A 17,399-nucleotide genomic window follows, 5' to 3' on the forward strand; every position below is an offset into this window, starting at 1 on the left:
CACATTAATAGTCTAGAGGAAGAAAACTGCACCTGTTCCAAAGAAATAATGAGTTGTAATAACGTTTGATCAGTGCCAACCAAGGCTCGTTCACAGTGTGTAAAACTTCTGAATGTCATCAGGAGCTGTGCATATTCCCACAGAAAACGTGTCTTTTATATATTTTGGGTAGATTTGAATAGAGTATTTTTCACTGTGTAAATTACTTTTAAGTTTGGTTTGTTTAAAAAATACTCTTAAAATAGTCTAAAGAAATCTTTCCTGAACTTGGCAGCTGCTGTGCAGAAGTTTGCCTTTTCCTGTAGGGCATTAGGAATTGTTTTAAAAGGCCAAGTGAAAGCAATGCTCTTCTCCCCAGCCTGCTGATACATGGCTCTGCTGCTGTAAAAAATGTTAAATTAGAATAGCGAGTCCTGCTGTTACTTAATGAAATTTCACATGAAAATTTTTACAAAACTGCAGTACTGCATTTGCTTTACTTCTGCCATATCTTGTTTTTATCATCAGTGATCATCATTTCTTGAGAGATTTGGGTTCCTGAAGTCCAGTTGTATGGGGTTTTTGTATTTCTTTTTAAATTGTGTTAGTGAAATTGTGCTGTAGTTGCAGAGGGAAAAACTTGAAGAGCGTTTGCTGTCATGAGAGCTCCCCAGGAATCCTTTAAGGGAAAAAAAAAAAAAACAACAACTTGGTTGGGGTTTTTTGTGTATTTAGTGATCATGAAAACCTTGACTAAAATAAAATATAGATATGGGTATCGTGGAAGAGACTGTCGAGCCAATGTTTACCTCCTTCCTACCGGAGAAATTGTGTATTTCATAGCCTCAGTGGTGGTACTCTTTAACTACGAGGAGAGAACCCAGCGGCACTACTTGGGTCACACAGACTGCGTTAAATGGTTAGTATACAACGTCTGCATGCAAGTGTGTGGGTGAGAATGCAGAAATACTTCTTTTCCTCTCCTGCTCTATGTACAAACTAATTATTGTCATTGTAGTTGTAGTTATTTCCTGTTTAATCAGTCCCAGTAGATTTCACTGTTGTAAACACAGCACAAGTAAATGGTGTTAGAGCAGTCCATGCTAGCTTAGGATACCTGGTTTAAGTGTAAAACAAGGGGATATGTATACAATCTAAGAGTGCCAGGTTGAAGAAAAGATCTTTGCATAAATTATTCCAAATGGTTATCCCAGAAATTAAAATTTGTTAGCCTGACTCTAAGTCAGTTGTTTACAGGCAGTATGGCAAAAGTGCAATCTTAAAGGAGAACTAGAAAACCGTGTCTCAAACTGAGCAATCATACTCTCATTTTGTAAAAGATGCCCCATCCAAGTATAAAGACAGTCAGGGAAATCAGAATGATGTCTGCAAAGAAAAAAACAAAACAACTAGAGAAGGGAAATTGAAGCCAATGTCATTGTGGGTGCAAAGGCAGTTACAGAATTTGCTATGTTAGTCTGAAGAGTAGTGCACAAAAGGTAATGGTGAACATAAACTCCCTACTGTGCAGTACCTGAGTGGAGAAAATTTGACATCTAAAGCTCTTTTCTCTTGTCTGTGTAATTGCTTCCTGTGGGAGGAATGCTGCCAGTTTGTGTTGTTCACTTTCATTTAGAAAATTGAACTGAATTGTAAATTTTTTGTTGTCAATCATTATGACCTCTTCAGGTTTGCCCTGTCCCCCTTTGTTCTTTAAATGGCTTTCTTCAGCATTGCAATTTTACAGAGAAAGCAATTAAGCATATAGATAAAAAATCCCAAGGACTGAGAGGATGTATTCTCTAAAATCTGTTTTTTCACATCAGCTTCAAAGCAAAATGTGATAAGCAAGGGCAGATTTTTACTTCCACTAGTAGTGCACCACACTTCAGTAGTACAGTTACATCAGTAATTCATTTCAAGTGGTGGGAATCCCTGACTCCTGGGTTCACACGAAAGCCCTCAAGCAACTTTTCTGCGTTTTTTCCCCCAGGTTCATGACATCTCTAAGTGTAGGCATAAAATACACCGTAGTGTTTATAAATATGGCACATAACCATGTGTAGGATGTTCATTATGAGACAATGTAGATTTTTTTACAGTGGACTCCCAGTGTAGTGCAAACCTGGGGTGTCTCGAAGCACATGTGGAGTTGGCTCTTCTGGCACTCCTGATTGTGTGTCAGCAAACAGTCAGTGCAGTGTGAAATGAAATATCTGATGAGAAACATTCAAGCTGTCTCCTTAAAACTGGGATTTAGGATCGTGTCTTAGTGGGCTTTTGTTGAGAAACAAATAAATTTACAAAACACCTCTCCGTTTTGAAGACCTATGACAGCAAAAGCAAGTCATATTTCTGTCTGTCTTAGTCTTGCAGTTCATCCAGACAAAATTAGAATTGCAACAGGACAGTTAGCTGGAGTGGATAAAGATGGAAGGGTAAGTAATAGAGCTGTTGAGCAGTAGTATCTTGTTTTGAAAATCAGGAAAAAGTGGTTTGGGGTTTTTAATCACCTTCTGTCTGCAGTTTTTATTATGCGCTGCATTTACTGAGATATTTTAAGTTTCTCAGGTAACAGCATGTATCTCTAGCAAAAGACAGTAACACAGAAACACTCAATCTTATATTAAAAAGAGCAGAAGCTCATAAAGTCCTTTATCTGCAAGCAAACATGAAACTTGTAATTGATTTATAAGGCCATCTAATTTCTGTCATATTACTTTCAATATATCTTCTCCCAAGGGAGAGCAAATCCCCAGTTCTCTGGGTCAGTATAGTCTTAAGGCTTCATGGAAAAGGAAACCAGCTTTGAGAATTCATGGAAGGTGTACCAAACTTTCCTATAAACTTGCCCATTTGAGAGCAAGCATATTTAAATACTGCTCTCCACCTCTTAGCATAATTCTGTCAGAACTTGAGTAATTGGATTATTTTGATGAAGTTATAAACAGAGCGGGGGGAAAAGGTGTGCTATAAAGTGTAGAAGCATGTTAAATATAACACTTTTTCAAATGTTCAACTTAATTTTTTATATTTTGTGAGAAGTTTATGTGGGGGCTTTTGTATACATGATTTCCACTGAGCATTTTCTGACTCATGTTAGAGCTGCTTAGTTTGTTTTTCCATCAGTACAAAGATTTGGCACTTTCAATAGTGAATCCTGTCCTTAAGCTGAGTTAATTTCTGATTGTTTCTTAGCTAGTTTGGGATAGTAATTGTATGAAATATAACCAAGGACATTTTCATTGAGTGGTTGGTGATAGTTAAGAGGCTCAGTGCACAAGGACTTGTTTCTTTTTTCATAATTTATGTACATAAGCCCAGATTCGATCATTATTTTCAGTTGTTGCATGATATCGCTGCTCTGGGGTCTGAAATGCCAGATGACTCTTCCATTATTAGTTCAGTTCCTTGAATTGGTTAGAGTATTTTCACAACTACCAAATGCCACTTCCCTCTTGACGGCACCGCTGCCACGTTGGTAGCCCAGCCATAAGGAGCAGCGTTGCCTTGGCTCCCCCCTGTTGGCTTTGAGGACAGTACCCAGCAGCGTCAGCAGCGCGGGTCACCCTGCACTGCGCTCTGCAGTTTGTGATTCGGGGCGCGGGGTGCTTTCCCTGCCGGTGACCTGTTTGTCCCGTTGCTTTTCCACGCAGCCCCTGCAGCCCCATGTCAGAGTGTGGGACTCGGTGAGCCTGGCAACACTGCAGGTCATCGGCCTCGGCACCTTTGAACGCGGAGTGGGCTGCCTGGATTTTTCCAAAGCGGTAAGATGGGCACCGTCCCCGGGGCGTTCCATGGGACGTGGCCAGTCCCATGGAAATGGGAAGGAAAGCTCCAGAGGTTTTGCATGTGGTTGTCTAGCTGATCTCTTTCAGTATTAGAAGTGTGTCGCTAAAGGTTCTGTATACTTTATAAAGCAGCTGACAGCAAACTAGCTGGAAAAACAGGAAGTGGCACATGTAAAATTGCGGTAACAAACCAACATGGTAAATAAATAGCAGGCAAGAAAGACCATAACTACAAATTGAAGTCCACACTGGGTTTGGTGGTTTGGTTTTGTTTGTGAGGAGCTTGGTTCTTTTTATTTTGATGTTAAAAACAAATTTGTTAGTGAGGTTTGTAAAGACAAAATTTAGTGAGTTCTGATAGGAGGGTTAACTTTGCTTTCACAGCTGGAGTAGGTTTTTGTCCACCAACAGAAAAAAAAAAAAAGAAAAAAAACCACCAAAAAACACCTCACATTATCTTGTACTATTTTTTCCTGAGGAATAGCTTGTTCACTTTTTGCCTCTTCTTTTTACATAGAAAAAAAATAGAAGCCTTTGTTACTGGGCCCACAGAAGTTATCAGAAAAGTTGGTAGCACATGGAGATGCTCTACTTGGCATTCAGAAAGTCTCATTTCAAATTTGGAAATGAGTTGGAGTTTTTTTGTAAAATATGACTATGTTTTAATCTTTAAGCTGCCACTACCAGAAGACTGAGACATATCAGACCTCGTGAAAATCCAGGGTGGATTCTTGCATTCCATCAAGAAGAATTAATATATGTAAAAACCAGAAAATGCAGAAAGACAATGTCTGCAGTATTTTGCTAATAGAGAAAGAGTTTTACAGGACAACTGGGGTGGGAAGGGATGTCTGGAGAATGATCACCTCATTCACTGTCCTGCTTACAGCAGGTTCTGTCAGAGAAGGCTGCTCAGCCTGTGGTCCAGCTGGCTTCTGGGAATCTCCAAGAATGGAAACTCAGCAGTGTCTCTCGGTGACCTGTTGAGAAGAAATTCTTGTACTCTTTTGCTGCAGTTTCACTTAGCAATTGAAAGAAAGAAGCCATTGAAAGAAATTTCATGGCATTGAAATGTTGCTATGTTAGATATAGTAGGTTTTGTGTTTCAGTATAGAATGTGAAAGGAGCACTGATGTTCCAGTCACTCCAACAAAGCAATGAAACTTACACACATGGATAGAGACCTTTTTCAATGTGAATAAGAATGCATTCCATTGTTTTAAAAACAAAAACCCAGGGAATTTTTATGGACTATATTTTAGTTTTTATTGGTTCTGTTTTGCAGCTCTGACTGAATTTGGTACCTTATTACAGTCTCACATGATTGCTCACTAGACTGAAACAGTTTGTGTGCAGTATCTAGAACTGTGTTTTTACCACAGAATTTATTAACCCCCACAAGAGCTGCATGCATCACCAATGCTGTCTTCAGTGTTTCTTCCCACCTAATAATCCACATCTATATTTGCATATTATTGTTCAGAATAGTGCTTGGGAATAATAACATTAGCCACCTCTATTTTCATAATTTGGTAGAGAATGAAGTGCAAGAATCAACTTTAATATAATTAAAGTTTCCTCCAAATCTTTCTACAAATGCCCTTGAAACAATTGGTTTGTGCAAGTATGCATTGCTGGGAATAAGTATGATAATAAATATACTAAAATTTAAGATTTTTTTTCTCTGGTCCTTTAATTACATGTAGCTGTATATTTGCCATTTTGTTATAAAGTTGTTCAAAATAAGTGGTTTCAGTAACTTAATGCTGTAGGGGCTGCTCTGCCGCCTCTGTAAGCATTGTTTTATGCAGAAAGTGTTACTTTGCTGCAGTTTTACCAACTACATGATGAAACTGCTGGAACTTTATGACCCATAAGTGAAAAATGAAACATGCTTACAGAATTTGATAATGCAGTTGCGTGTATGTGACGGTAGCATTTAGGAAAAACACACAAGTGGAGCTCTGTGTCTGTCCTCTGAGACCTGATGAAAAACAAAATGTTTTAGAATAGAAAACTAAATCATTTTGCTGCTAGCATGAAATTGCAAAGAAAGATAAAAAACAAACAAACAAAAAACCACCAAAAAACTAGCAATAAAAACCAACTAACAAAAACAGAGTAAAGACTTGGTAAGATACTTTCAAAGCTTTCCTAGAATATTATTTGTAGAATGGTCATTTTTTATGCAATTATACAAAGATCAATGTCTGTCTTAAAGAAAAAATAAAGGAAAATTCCATATGTATTGAGGTTGTAATTACTTTAAAAGGACTTGGTTAATTTATATTTGTACCTTGTGGTTTTTTTCAAATGCATCTGCCCTGTTTCTTAATTGAATATCACAGTACTTTGTCAGTACTTTTTTTTTTCCTTTTTCCTTTAGGATTCTGGTACTCATTTGTGTGTAATTGATGACTCTAATGAGCATATGCTTACTGTGTGGGATTGGCAGAGGAAATCAAAAATAGCAGAGATAAAGGTAATTTTTTGTACATGAATATCCTGAAATACAAGTGGCTTTATTCCCATAAATACAAGTTTGTGAGACATGCTTTTGATCTTGCTTGGAAACTGCAACTGTGTAATATTCCTGGCTTGTTTAAGGGTTCCACAGAAATGTATTCTTAACTTACTTACTGGAAGAGGTTTGAATATTGAAGGGTTTGTAATTACATTTTACTCATCCTTAAGAGCCAGTGCAAATAAAGCAGCTGTCCAATGGTTTCTTAATTAAAAAAAAAAAAAAAACAAAAACAAAAACTGGGAACTTTAAGAAACTAAACTGATGATTCAGTCTGTAGTTGTTTAAAAAAATAAAATACTTTCAGACATTCCTTATTTCAGTTTTGTCTGAATCAAAATCTGGTTATTGATTCTCAGTATGTGTCTCTTCTCCTTTTGAAGTCCTAATGACTTTTGTGGATTGTAGTCTTGTCTGCTTTTCTGTTTGGTTTTGACCCTTTACAAATTTCAGACCAGTGAGATATGCTCAGAGGTGTTGTACTCAGTGCTCACGTAAAGCTGATTTCACTGGGAGCACCGAATCCTTTGTGTTATCTGATATCAGGCAAGCAAATATTTCATGCATGTGGAACTGAGTATTTGTCTATTTTTATAAATCATGCTCCACAAGCATATATGTCTATATCATTACAAACCTGCCATTTCAGGTAAAAAAATCAGGTTGGTTTGATCTGTTTTCTCTAGATTATGTTGACCAATACTAACTGTATTCTACAAGTTTTAATTTAATTCTATGACAGTATTTTCATTATTTTCATTTCCTTTTTGATATTTTATGTGAAACTATTTGGCATATGCCTTATATTTCCCATTCACTGACATGTTTTGACTGTTTTTGCACTCAGGAGAGTTCTTTGGTGTTTCAGAATTGACTAAAAAAATATTTGGCAGGGACAGCTTGCCCTTCAGAACTTATTCACATCTAGAACTTGGTCTTACAGTATCATAAGCACCTTCCATAGAAGATGGTGTGAGCAGAGTTGCATCTCAAGCTCGGATGCAAAGCAAAAGCTGTTTCCTAGCTGAATTCCATTAAGGTTTTCACTCCTTAAATTCCAAATGACTTTTTTGACATAGCAGATTTGCTTATGTGAAAACTGTGTGAGAAACATACAATTCAATAAATATGGCCGTGACCCAAAAAAACAAAACAAAACTTAAGAAGATTTTTTTTTTTAAGTAAGCCAAAATTGGGGAAGTAGGGAAGGTTTCTCCCAAAGATGTGATTTAAGAGCAGTCTTATGTATAGACCACAGAACAGATGGGTTTGGAAGGCACTTGTTGAGATCATCTGTCCAACCCCCAAGCCAAAGCAGGTTCACCTGGAACAGGCTGCACAGGATCATGCCCAGGAAAGTTTTCAGTGTCTCCAGAGAAGGAGACTCCACCCCCTCTCTGGGCAGTCTGCTTGCTGTGAAATCCTGTAGAAATAAATGCATTTACTTTCTTGTTTTTGTAGTCACTGCCTGCAGGAGATTTGTCTTCAAAGACTGTTAGGTTGAATATACATTAGAAGTTAAGTAAATGACCAGTCAGTTTGTTATGTTTATAAAATCTATTGGTAAAGAATGAAATACTTCAAGATGCTGGTAATTTGGTGAAAGTACATGCAGCCAGGAAAAATAGAAAGGTGGAACCCTATGTTTCAAAGTTTTGAGTTATGCAGACTTTTCTTCTTTGTGAGGAGGAAAGGAAAACAAAGAATCCAAAAGAATTTTTAACAGATTTCAGAAAGAGAATGATGGATATAATTCTACAATATTATTATTGTCTTACTTGCCTTTGTCACAGCTTTGTTATCCAGAATAGCAAACCGGTCTGTGTAAAAACTAAGCAGGGTTTTCAGTCCAAAAAAGTGTCTTTCATACATTACTCATTTTCCTTGGCAGAACTCTTAGCTATTTGAGAGAGCAGAAGCTTTTGTGATTTAAAAGGGAATGTAAAACCCTAACTTGTGTACTGAAGTTTAATAAAGGTCTCTTACGTATGTGAAAAATCAATATATATATAAAATTATATGTGCAGTGATTCAGACAGCTGACTTAGCACAGAACACGTAGAAATATTTTCAAGCATACAGTGAGCTATCTAGTTTTACATATCTTGTAAAACTTGGGGCTTTACATCTGTTTCTAGTTGTTAATGTCTTACCTGAATAAATATTATTTCTGTTATTATTTCAGACTACAAATGAAGTTGTTCTTGCTGTAGAATTCCATCCCACTGACGCAAATACCATAATAACATGTGGCAAATCTCATATATTTTTCTGGACCTGGAGCGGCAATTCATTATCAAGGAAGCAAGGGATATTTGGGGTAATAATATCTTGATACCAGGAGAGTTTTAAATCAAAGGAAATCACGTTTTCTGTACATTTGCTTCGTTGTTACCATGTACTGTCTGATCAGAGAGGTAAACATGCAAAAAAAGGCTAAATTCTGCTTACATGTATGCGGGGTGTAAGAGTGCGGATGCATTATTCTAATTATGTAACAAGTACTAACAATTACCACTTTCTCTTGCTTATTTTGTTTCAGAAATATGAGAAACCCAAGTTTGTTCAGTGTTTGGCTTTCTTGGGAAATGGTGATGTGCTCACTGGAGACTCAGGTGGGATAATACTCATATGGGGCAAAACTACTGTAGAAGCTACTCCAGGAAAAGGAGCTAAAGGTAGGATATGTTGGGAGTTAATCACGGGTTTTGCGTGGTCTGTAGAAGAAAAACAGAAAGGATGGTATTAGGGAAGGAATAGAGAAACAGGCCTGACTCAGAGCATACACTTCCTATCAATAACAGGTGGTACCTAAGTCCTATGAATTTGCTGGCTTAACAGTAGTCTGGAATTTCTTTATAATTAACGAGGCTGTGCATGAAATGAATGAAAACTACTTTATCTAAATGCTTTGCATTTTTTTCAAAATGTGGTTAATCAGCTTTCCTTTGATCTGGTGATTTGAAAAAGGCTGTAGGGTCAGTTTGGGGATTCTGCAGGCTGCCTTTGCCTCTTAAGGCTTATGTTGCACCATGCTGAGTCTCAGGGGAATACTATTAAGTGGTGGAGCTGACATTAATAGGACTTGTATGTGAAGTACAATTACAGTGCTTAGTTGTAGCAGTTACACAAATAACAGTTTCTGGTTTAGCAGACCCTCAAGTCTTGATATACCTTAAAAAAATAAATTTGAAATTTGAAATTGAACTAACTCTTAAGAGCAAAGCTTTTGTAAAAAAGAAAGGAAAATGATTTGTTACCCAACATATGCAGACCTGGCACAGCTTAGCCCTCATAAATTCAATGATAATTCATTTTACTTGGCAGCTATTTCAAACACTTTGGTTTAAATTGGTATGCCAGGAAAACATTCATGTAAAAAGTACATTTTTAACAGTAAGTCTGATTTTATAGGTAAATTTTTTTCTCATCTTTCAAGCTAACTGCAATGGAAAAGTAGTTCAACATATTCTCTGATGTTTAATTTTTCAGTATAAGCCTAGGCATTATCAAATAGAATATTTATTTACATTGGCTTAACTAAAGGTGGAGTTTTGAGTTTATCACATTAGATGGGTCACAGGACTTGATCTCATACTCTCTTTCACAGTGTGAGAGCACCCTGATTTAAACTGACTTGAGCCATAGGCAGAGTCAGCAAAGTTAAGCTCATGGCTGGGTGGTGTTCCACTTTTTCTGCAATTACTATTTGAAAATATGCAGCACCAGAATCTTGTTTTGTTTGGGTTTTTTAATTACTTTCCAACAACAGTTCTTTTGATGTGAAGACACGATGAGGATGCAAAAGGATTCTTTTGGTACCCTTGTTGAATTTTCTCATCTCCTTCATTCTTCCAAGTATTTTCCTGTGGGTAGACTGCTGTCTTGATAGATGCCAAATGCTGGTTGTGCTATTTTTATGTGTGGCAGCATCCAGCATTAGATATTGGGTTCATGCATCCTGGAAATGTCGCTATAAATAATTGGCCTTTTATTCCCAAAAGATTATAGACAGCAAGTCTTTTCGGTTTTTTTAATAAAGTAGCTTTACTTATTTTCTAATAATGACTTGCTAAATATTTTTTGACTCTAAAAGACAGTTTCTCTTGCATCTGGAAAAATCGTGTTCCTTTGGAAAGCAGAGGAATTAAAGCATTTTACCAATTGTTGGTTTTGCTTTCACTTTTTGTAGGACAGTCAATCTCAAAAAAGTTTTTCTTCAGAAAGGCGGGCCCTTTGTTTTATCCTTTTATCCTGTAAGAAAACACTACCACCTTGTGTTTGCAATACTAAGAGTCTGACAGTCCAAATGTAATTATTATTTTACACTTCCTTTACTCTTCTGCCTAAAGGCAAAGCTTCTTGTAAACCCTAGGTGAAAAAATGAGTAGTGCTTAAAAATTAGTTTCTTATTTTCTGTTTTGTGCATATAGGAGTATATCAGATAAGCAGACAAATCAAAGCTCATGATGGCAGTGTGTTCACACTCTGTCAAATGAGGAACGGAATGCTGCTAACTGGAGGTGGGAAAGACCGAAAGATCATCCTGTGGGATCATGATTTGAATCCTGAAAGGGAAATTGAGGTAAGAAAGCAAGAGTGACAAGGAAATTGCCTTGAACAAGGCATTGGCTAGCAAGATAGAGCCTTCCCCACCCTTAGTAGGGAGGTCAGGCTGAAAGAATACCTTCCAGGTGCTGTTTTATTATAAAAGGGTTTAAATTTTGGCCTATAAATGAGCCTGTATGAGGCTTGAGTTCTCCTGTGTTTAAATGGAACAGAAATTTTAAGGATTTTCTTTCTTCAAAACTCTTCCTTAGTTGTTTGGGTTTTTTTAATATTCGTCCTGTTTGAGGATATTCTTTAGTATTGCCTGTGTTTTTATAAGTTTGCCTCTCCAGGGAAAATCAATGTCACCAGCATTTTAGGGTTTTAATAGAATGTTTGACATAAGGTAAACAAGTGGTAGAATTCATATTGGAATTCTGTAATAATTATTGATTAATAAGCTATGATGAGGAACTTCTTTTAAATTTATCCTAAAAAAGTTTATAATTTTCTAATTTATAATATAAAAATATTACCAGGTGTTCAATATATATGTCTGTTCTTTGTGATTTGGCAATATGGCAGTGCTAGGTCAGTGGGGATGAACTGGAAAAGGTCATGTATTTTGGATTTTAAAACCTTGGGTTTTTACTTATCTTGAAATAATGTGTTCTCCTTAAACAGTTCTTTAAACACTGGTTTACTCCACTAACTTGCTCTCCATTTATAGCAGCATTTTTTTTCTTAACACTTGTGTAAGTTCAGTCTAGAATTTGTTACTGCCTTGAATCTAATACTGACATTTAGAAAACATGGCAGAGAAGGTAACTACTGACTATCATATATAATTCTTAGGCTTAAGTAACATACTCTATTCATAGCAGTGTCTCTGTTTTCCTTTTGTCGGTAATGTTATGTTAAAGCTAATTTTTATGTTACCGGAATCCTGACAGATTGGTTTTTCTGGCTTATGTTATGTTATCACATAATATTGGTGTATTTTCTCAAATAAAACAGTTTAGAAAGCAAACAATTGCACACTGTAAAATACAGTAGTGTATTAGAATTCAAGCCTGCAATAAACAAAGTCATTAAAATTCAGAATCATTGCTAACATAAGGCATATGAAAATTTACTTTAGGCTAATCAGGAAACAATAAGAAAATCAGGAAGCATTAACTGTGTGCTACAAGATTTTTCTTGGTTTTCAAAACGTGTTTTGGAAAGTAAACAGTAACTGTGTATTATTCCTTTCCTTATATAAGATGAGTTGTAAGGCTGTGGAGTGCATTTGTTTAGCGAATTTGACACTTAAAAGCTATGTAATTTAATTTGTAATTTTTTTCCACTGAATTTATTAAAATGATGGAACTGTGATTGTCTTGGAATAAGATCTTGTATGCCTGTGCTGAGCAAATAGATGAGGGAGGTTTCAGGTCAAGCCCCGATCAAGATTATAATAATTGGATTGTCCCTTTTTACTGGGAAAACTCCAGTTCTGATACTGTCACTGTGCTCTATTTGTGGCCTCCAAAATGAAGCACCTATCAAGATGCCTGGTGTGATTTTACAGATGTTTCTTTTCCCAGGTTCCTGACCAGTATGGAACAATCAGAGCAGTAGCAGAAGGAAAAGCTGATCAATTTTTAGTGGGCACTTCACGAAACTTTGTTTTGAGGGGAACATTTAATGATGGTTTCGTAGTAGAGGTACAGGTGAGCGTAATTTTTTTTTTGAACTATAACCAAAAAATGTAAAGGTTTTTTCTGCTGGTGTGGTATTTTAAGACTCAACATTTTCTTCATTGTTAAATCACATGTGGTTTCTTTCTAGGGACATACAGATGAACTCTGGGGATTGGCATCTCATCCTTTCAAAGACTTATTTTTAACATGTGCCCAAGATAGGCAAGTTTGTATGTGGAACTCCGTGGACCACACACTGGAATGGACCAGGCTGCTAGATGTATGTCAAACCTTTAATTTAAATATAAAGCTAGAAAACAGGAAAAAGTATTAGGTTTCTGAAACACTTTTGTCCCACCTGATTGCAAGCAAAAATCCTACAATTACGCTTTTAAAAACAGCTATCTGGAAGCTTTGATAAACTTAGCAAGGTACATCAGACATAGTGTAAGATGTAATCTGGTTCCTATTGCTTGATGTCATTTTGACAAGCCAGCTTGAATAAATCTTAGTCCTTTATTCGTGTTACAGTTTATTTTTTTTCCCTGTTATTCAAACAATCTGAAGAGGTCATCATACAGTTGTGAAGATTTGGCTTTAGATGTCCTTTTCTTAGTGCCATTCATTTAGTAGATTGGCTATTTCTTTGCTAATATCCAAGAAAAATTATTGTAGACACAGAAATGTAGGCCTTTTACTCACAGGGTGGTCTTGCAGTGCGCGTCACTGAGGATTAGCGTGCTGCCAAGGCTTTTCTTGTGCCAGCTCAGCTGGAACTCCTAGGGTAGATAGCTGTGGCATGAGGAGAGGTGTGTGGCCCAGGGACGTGGCTGGGGCAGTGACGTGGCCGGGGCAGTGACGTGTCTGTGCCTCTCCGTGGCTGGGGCAGTGACGTGTCTGTGCCTCTCCGTGCAGGAACCCGGGCACTGCGCGGATTTCCATCCCAGCGGAGCCGTGGTCGCCATAGGAACGCACTCGGGCAGGTAAACCTTCCAGCCCAGCTCTGGGGACAGCAAGTGCAGAGGAGACACTTCAATACACTTGAATACCTTATAACTGGAGTCCATTTGCTTTTTATTCTTTTTGTTTGTGGTTATGGAGCCTAAAAAGCATGGCAGAGGGGGGCAGAGCGTCTTAAATGAGTTAGACAAAGACAGAAGAATTGTCTGATTGTTCTTAGGCAGGTTTGGTTTTTTACGACTCTTTAAATGAAAGCCCAGATCATGGGGTTTGTTTTGGTTTGGGTTTTTTAAGCTTTTTTTTTTTTTTTCTTTTTTCAGGGGTTTCCATGAGCACCCCTTATTGTCTTTTCCAAGTATCATATATTTCAATGTAATGTGCACGTTACATTTCTTTTTAAGACATACAGTACAGATCTTTTTCTTTCCCAAATCAAACACACTTGCAACCTTTTAACCTGAGGTGGAGAGGCAGGTGAGCGGACTGGTATTCTGATTTTTGTGTAAGACAGAGTTCAGCACGGCACACTGCTGTACTGAAGTGATACTGAAATGTTCCTGTTCTTCCTGAAGTCATCATGCCTTTGCGAGCTGTCAAAGCACAAACTGAATCTTTTTAACTTGGGCTTCTTACAGTGGGGGGAAAAAGTTACTTTATTTCATAGTCAAACTCTGGCTTGGTATCATCTCCCAGGAAGGGAGTACCAATGTACCAATTAAAAGAAAAAACACATTGTTCATAGTAGTAGAAAGGTGGGAGGAGCACATATTAAATCTACTAGCATTTTTATTCCATTTTTCAGTTATATCTCATGGTTGATAACGTGATGATAAAATAATGCCTGGTGCATTTAAGAAAATTGGGAAAATTTTTTGTGTTAAATTTTCCAACTAGAAATTTTTTTATGCTTAACCTCACACCTAAAAACCATGTGAAGTTTGGTTTTTAGAAACTGCTGAGCATGTGCAACACCCTTAAAATTTCCTGGAAAAATCAAATGCTAAATATTTTTAGGGAGTTTTCTGCAAGATGAAGGTGCAATCTACATTAAATTCATTAGGTATGATATCAGCCTACAAAACCAAGTTTACCTTCCAGTAAAAACCTTGCTGAGCTCTTGTATGTTTGATTAGCACGTTGAACCTTTCAATCTTACAACTATGAACATTAAATTGAACGAATGTTTTTACCTTCATTAAACAGAGCAGAATATACAGGCTTAAGAATACTTGAAACAGGAAAAAGTGAAAGAAAGTCAGGCTATGTTTCTTCAGAGTTTTTAGATGTTTTTGAACTTATATTAAGCACAGGCAAGGCACGTTGCATGGCCAAAGCATTCAGTCTGTTGCTTGCTTTTGGTTGGCTTTTTTTGCCCCTCTCCTGGAGCATTTAGTGTTATGTTTTAAGTTTGGCACACTCAGTTTAAATTCTTATTTTTAATTTACTTGAGGCAACGAGTTTATACTGGGTTCAAGAAGTTTATGATGATGGCCTTGGAGGTTTTTGGGTTTTTTTTTTACCCTAAGTAAAAAGAGTTTTTAAGAAGTTATATTTTCACCATTATATTTTAATGTGTTCTGAAATTGTATGGTTCAATGATGGGTTTGAGATACACAAATGAAACTGAGTTGAAATGAGACCTGGTAAGTGTATAACTGGATGACAAATAAATGGAATAGAGTCAAGATAAACAGAGCAGTTTTAAAATTACTGCCTACCCAGCAGTATCATGCAATGCTTTCTGTGCCAGAAAATCTGGTCCAAGGGAGTTATTTCCCAAGGAACGAGGGCTGCATGATATATCTCGATTAACATAGGAAAAATAATCTCAAACCCATAACAAATCTTTTAATAATTTGATTCACAGCCTAAAAATCTTAAAGCAAATATTAAGTGAGTCTAATCTGTTTAGAGCTCAGTTAACCCAAACCTTGTGTGTGTCTGTTACCATTCTCGTGCTGCTCAGCTTTCAGCACAGAGGTGAGTAATACAGGGGCAAGGAATGAAGCACGAAGAAAGCTGGGTTTGGTGGTTAAAGTTCTTAAAGTTTTCAAAAGAAAGCTGACTTTTCTACCTTTTTTCCCATTCTTGTCTGTTGTTTTACAGTAGTGTGTCTCTTATGAGGCCAAGCATCATGCTTTTGGTGGGTTTTCCACGTATCACTTGCCATGATAAATATTTCAGTATCATTTCCCCTTTTGGTCTGTCTGCAAAGGGTCTACGGCAGGTTTTGTTACCACTTCCTTAAATACCTCCTGTGGACCTGATCATCAGCTCTTTGGGAGTAATAATTCTCTTTGTGGATTCTGCTGCTTGGTGAAAAGACACAGCTGGAAAACTAAAACCAGTTTTTTGAGGGCACTTTTCAGATCCTTTTGCCATGCTTCCAGTAGTACTATTTGCAGGGAAGTAGAGCCTTCTGTGGCTAATTGTGTAGAGTATCTTGAGTACTAAGCATATGAGTATTCAGAGGCCATGTGGAAAAAAAGTGCTAACATTGGTAAGAAAACTAAAGGCTGAAGGGCAAGGCTAGTGTAAGGCAGAGCCACAAAGAAATAAATCAGGCAATACACATTACCTGTTTTCCACTGGTTCTGTCTGTCTTGCACACAGGTTAGTCAGCAGTCCATGCCATGTAGAGTTGGGGGTTTTCTGTGTGTATTTTGTTTGTTTCATGTGGTTCTCTAACCACAAGCCATTTTCAAGGCATTGGGACAGGCTGCTTTCCAGATGCCTAGCTGCTGGACATCGGATGAGCACGAGCTGGAATCTCATCCCCACCCATAGAAAACGATGTATGATGTTGTTCCTGGAGTTCATTTTACAGCTTTGCTATGGAATAAATGGTCCCAGGTTTAGCAATATTCCATGAGTTTACTGTGAGACAGAGGGTGGAATTCCCTTGCTCATTTCCACAGTGTTTGAACTTGCCATTTGCCATTAGGGATAGAAACCCTTCTGTGGCTGTGAGAGCAGAAGTTTGGAGCAAAAAAACTAAATTCTGAGTACAGCTCCAATGTATTCAGCCGTATTGGCACCTTCTGTTTTCATGATCTGTGGGTTTGAATACGTATTTTTATTAAGTTGTCATTGTCTCTGTGTGGCTAATGTTCAGTATATTTAGGAGTTGGGTGGGCATCAGACCCATTGCAAAATGTCAGGTTCTGCTGAATCTGAATTCAGTCAGATCTTGCACATCTTGCTGGCAGTGGCCATTTTTGGTCTATGTGCCAGTGAGTTTTCATGAGCATCTCACATGTGCCTCATAGATAATAAACTGCAGGTTAAAAATTATTGGTAAAGAATAAAAAATGCATTTAATTACCTTAGTCATCATCCAAGCAAGAAATATAAAATAAAATGCTAGTTTATGAACCATCAAATTCTAGTGAATGGTTGGTTATTCCTTCTTATTTCAATGAAATTTTTCATAGAAATGAAAAGGATTGAGACAAAAATACCAGACTAGAATCTAATTTGTGTTAACAGTGAGTATAGAAATGTTTTCCACTTACATCTACTACTTCTATTTTTTTTAACTTTGCTTTTGAAAAATTGAAAGATCAGTTTTTAAATCAAAACTTATCTCCAAAATAGGCAGGTAAATGAAATTCAGCTGTAGCCTTAAGGCTTGATGATGATAAGAAGCAGTCATATTATCTATTTGATAGCATGTTTATCATCCAGTAGTAGACATTTTGGCGATTATTACAGTGTTCAGGGAAGAGGAAAAAAATGAATGGTATCTAGAATCTTTCACATATTGTTCACTGAAACTCGTATTGCTTTGTGAACCAAAAAAGTGTTCCATTAAAAACAGATGTTTTCTATGCTGCCCTTGAGGGGCCAGCATAAGATAATGAAGGCAGGCAGTGGTTATGGCTCTATGACTTGTTGGTTTGTTTTTTGTTT

General features: G+C 37.1%; 1 protein-coding gene across 3 annotated transcripts in view; it reads left to right on the top strand.

The window, feature by feature from the left end:
* Positions 1–17,399, top strand: part of EML4 (EMAP like 4) — a 150,273-nt gene that overhangs the window by 118,671 nt on the left and 14,203 nt on the right. For all 3 annotated transcript variants that reach the window (XM_063390768.1, XM_063390770.1, XM_063390769.1), the window contains exons 9-18: positions 749–898; positions 2,348–2,417; positions 3,636–3,746; positions 6,157–6,252; positions 8,480–8,614; positions 8,837–8,972; positions 10,728–10,879; positions 12,432–12,557; positions 12,676–12,807; positions 13,443–13,510. In XM_063390768.1, coding sequence (XP_063246838.1) covers positions 749–898; positions 2,348–2,417; positions 3,636–3,746; positions 6,157–6,252; positions 8,480–8,614; positions 8,837–8,972; positions 10,728–10,879; positions 12,432–12,557; positions 12,676–12,807; positions 13,443–13,510 — 1,176 coding nt within the window. The remainder of the gene's footprint in view (positions 1–748; positions 899–2,347; positions 2,418–3,635; positions 3,747–6,156; positions 6,253–8,479; positions 8,615–8,836; positions 8,973–10,727; positions 10,880–12,431; positions 12,558–12,675; positions 12,808–13,442; positions 13,511–17,399) is intronic.

The sequence above is a fragment of the Prinia subflava genome, chromosome 2 (genome assembly GCF_021018805.1).
Source record: "Prinia subflava isolate CZ2003 ecotype Zambia chromosome 2, Cam_Psub_1.2, whole genome shotgun sequence".
In the NCBI taxonomy this organism is placed as follows: Eukaryota; Metazoa; Chordata; class Aves; order Passeriformes; family Cisticolidae; genus Prinia; species Prinia subflava.